This window comes from Taurulus bubalis (assembly GCF_910589615.1).
Source record: "Taurulus bubalis genome assembly, chromosome: 15".
In the NCBI taxonomy this organism is placed as follows: Eukaryota; Metazoa; Chordata; class Actinopteri; order Perciformes; family Cottidae; genus Taurulus; species Taurulus bubalis.
The window spans coordinates 20391444-20395164 of record NC_136603.1 but is presented as its reverse complement, the minus strand read 5'-3'; the positions used below and the strand labels follow the sequence as shown (position 1 = coordinate 20395164).

Genomic DNA, 3721 nt, shown 5'->3' with positions numbered 1-3721 from the left:
TTGTCTGAATATCCTCAGACTGAAAAACTGTTTTTGCACCCGTCAAAGATTTAAGGAAATTTGTAATTTTGGACTTTACAAAATAAATGCAATTGAAAAATGAAAAAAAAAATAAAAAATGAGATGTTTCTGGCTTCCCACAACAAACTTCCTACTGGGTTGGTAGGGAACTTCAGGTTCACACATTTATTATCACGCGCACTTAAAGTGATGTTTCATACATTTAGTTTGATTCCAGTCTGTGGACAGCGCAAAAAACAAAAACTGACATTCCTTTTTGTATTAAAATGCAATGGAAATAATACCGTGAGTCACTTAAATGACAATATTTAAATGTGAAGTAGGTCCTTATGTGTCCAAATATTGTGGTTAGAAAGCTGTTGATTATATGAATGTTTTAAGAGCTTGACCCATTTCTCACACACACACACACGTCTGTGAACCTTTACGGGTTTTAACTTTACCGTCACACATTGGGAACACTGGGAGCCAAAACCCTCTCTGGTCCTCTCCTCGTTCACACCCCAAACTCTCCCTCCTCCCACTAATTACTACAACCTGTCAGCCTCTCCCGGTTGCCGGGGGGACCGGCCGTCGTCACGGCAACCCCAGTGGTCCGTCTGGCTCGGCGGGGGTGTTATCAGGCGGGGAGGTGAGATAAGAGTTAATTTCTGCTTTAGTTGATAAAAGAGGAGCCGGTCTCCACAGGGAGACGGGCAGCGACACGTAGAGGCTCAGGCCGACTCTCCAACAAGCAGAGGCCGTGATGTTCCAGAACATAAAGGCGGCATGTTCACCGTATGGAGGATTCGGTTATCAAAACGGTACTTTTATTATTTTGAAGTAACTACTTCCTGAAGCAGCATCGTTGCACTAAACATGCAGCGCAGCAGGACTTTGGGGAGGAGGAGAGACGAGTTCCTACATCTCGTGGTTCTGGATTACCAACACTTCAGTTTCTACATTTTGATGGGGGAAGATTACTGAAAGTATAAGGCAATCTTTGAGACCAAATTGAACTTGTTGAAAGAAAACTCTGTATTATGTTCCACCAAGCCTTAGAGGGCCCCAGAGGAGGGGAACACCTGGTCAGGGAGCAGATCCCTTTAACTGAACTGCTCTTTAACATTTAAAAATGTCCTCCAGTGTGGCTTTATTACAATTTTTATTAACATCAGCAGTCGTATAAAAATATGCGTCTACATCTTTGGGAGAACAAACTAATACAAAATGTTAAATTCTTTAAAAACATTGACTGTAAAAGAACATTGCACACTTAAATCCAAACAGTATTAAGTCACATTAACGGCAGCAACGCCCGACCCTCACCGGCAGCCGCACTCGTCCACCACCATGTCCTGGTAATGCCGCAGCACCACGTTGTCGTTGTTGTCGTAGTACAGCATGGAGATCGGGGAGAGGCGGACGGGCACGCAGCAGGGCTGCGGCGTGCCGTGCGGGTCCAGCGAGTGCACCAGCGTCTGCAGGATGGCGTGGTTGGTGCCGTTCAGGCTCTCGCTGAGCGGGAACGGGCACTCGCCGTGGCAGTAGTTGGCCAAGTAGCCCGGCGGAGCGATGATCCAGTCCTGCCAGCCCACGTCCTTGAAGTCGATGTAGAGGCGGCGGGCCTTGCATACGTTGCTGAGCGTCACGGGCGTGTGGACGGCGCTCCGCCGCCGCCTGGAGCGACACTGGTGGGGGTTGAGGGACACGGCCACCAGCGAGGCCCGGACCAGCGGCAGGGCGGAGGCCGGCTCCAGCGGGAGGGAGTTCCCGGGGTGGAAGGGGAGCAGCTCCTCCGGCTCCGCGTCCAGAGGCAGCAGCTCCAGGAGGAGGCCGTAGTTGCGCCCCGGTTTGCGCCAGCCCTCCGCCAGCGCCGTCAGGTCCAAGGCGACGGAGGTGGTGTCGGGCTGCAGCTGGACCGACTGGGACAGCAGGAGTCTGCGGCCGGCCTGCGGGTCGGCGCCCCTCAGCGTGGCCCGGATCACTTTGTACAGGGACACGCTGAGGGCCCGGGGCCCCTGCAGGAGCTTCCAGTGGAACTTGATCTCCAGCTGAGCCAGAGACAGCAGCTCCACAGGCTGCAGGACGGACATGTTGAAGTAAAGCTGCTTCTCCAGACAGGCCTGACAGCTGCTGCTCCAGCCAGAGACCAGCCGGCCTGCAACAACAACACAGAGCAGCGGGGAGGAGAGGTGGCTTTTTACTCCAAGAGGAACTGGAGTCATGAAGAATTAAGCAGTAGGCTACAACCAAGACATTATGATTTATTGCAAACACCTTAAAATAACAAGTCTTTTGTCAAATTAAAATAAAAACACTTTGATCAATAACCAATAGTGCGTATTCTCTCACACAGTATTTTGGCCACTGTAGGGCCGGTTGCCCCTTTTACACTATGAATCTTATCACTGTGCAACCAGCTCATTAAATGAATACACAAGTATGAGCATTACAACCAATACTCCACAAGCATCGTCAACATAAGTGACAATCCTGGTTGATTTTGAGAACAAAAAGGAATTGTGCTTAGGTTTTTTTTTTCCTCTCTTCTTTTAGGGAAAGTCACCACAGATACAAATACAATACTTGCATAAGAGTGTCATTGGCTCAATTCACCTTTGTGTTACCTTTAGCAAGAGTGGTTTAACAGATGTATTTAAATTTCTACAGTGGATTGGCAAACCTGCCTGTATCCATCTCAATGAAGATGCCTACATCCATTCGTTAAAGATGAAGTATCTTAAAATAACAATAATGCAAAACGTGTATTTAAAAACAAAGCAAATTGAGCGGTGACCACACGTGACCACCTACCTTGGTCTTGCACGTAGCGGATGATGTTGCCGCGGACCCCGTACTCGGACACCGTGCAGGGGTCGCTCTCCCGGGCCTGCTCGCCCTCTGACCTGCGGAACATCCTCCAGAGCGCGGAGGGGACGTGGCGCCGCTGCTGCGGGCTGCCGGCGGGCCGGGGCCGCCCGGAGAGCCCCAGGGAGCCGAGGAGGAGCTGCTCCGGGCTGCGCGGCTCCTCCTCGTGAGAGAGCGCGCACGAGCCGAGGAGGAGGAGGAGACACGCCGCCAGAGGAGTCCCGTGCGGCCTCATGGTTGTCTGTGGTCGTCGGCTCTGTTGGCTCCTCACCTGTACACTCAGAGGGGGCGGGGCGTTTGTTTCATCCTCCCGCTGTGCAGCGGCTGATGCTGATTATGTTAATGAGGAGCGGGCAGACATGCAGGTGAGAAGGGGGAGGGGCAGACTGCTCTCAGGTCAGACAGGGCTCTTCTTACGGTCATGGCATTTTAAAATGGTTATTTCCAGGCCTGGAAAAGTCCTTGAAAAAAATAAAATCCCAAAAGTTATGGAAAAGTCATGTAAATGTGTTATATTCATGTGTTCATGACGTTCATTTACACTGAGTTTTAAATAATTAATATGCTTTTAAAAGAAAGACGCTCAAAATATAAGCAGGCATATATACAGGCATCTATATAAATGTTTATTATTTTAATCAAACTATTGTCTCATTCATTTGTGTCATTTAAGGTTTACTGTATGCTTTGTATTCTCATTGTTAGTTTAAATACTACATTTACTCACTTTTTCATGTTTACACCCAGATTTCATGGAAATTTGGTTTAAAGTCATGGAAAAGTCATGGAAATCCATTGGTCAGAATGTGTATGAACCCTGACAGGTCTTCAGATATCAGCAAAGAAAAAA

The 3721-nt window shown here is 49.0% G+C and overlaps 1 protein-coding gene across 1 annotated transcript; it reads right to left on the bottom strand.

Annotated features, from left to right (window-relative positions):
* Positions 1-1325: 1325 nt before the first annotated feature.
* gdf3 (growth differentiation factor 3) lies at positions 1326-3106 on the bottom strand (the record flags this gene model as incomplete). Its single annotated transcript, XM_079231335.1, has 2 exons — positions 1326-2161; positions 2818-3106. 2 exons carry the CDS (start codon positions 3104-3106, stop codon positions 1326-1328), a joined length of 1125 nt encoding a protein of 374 aa, XP_079087461.1.
* Positions 3107-3721: the final 615 nt, after the last annotated feature.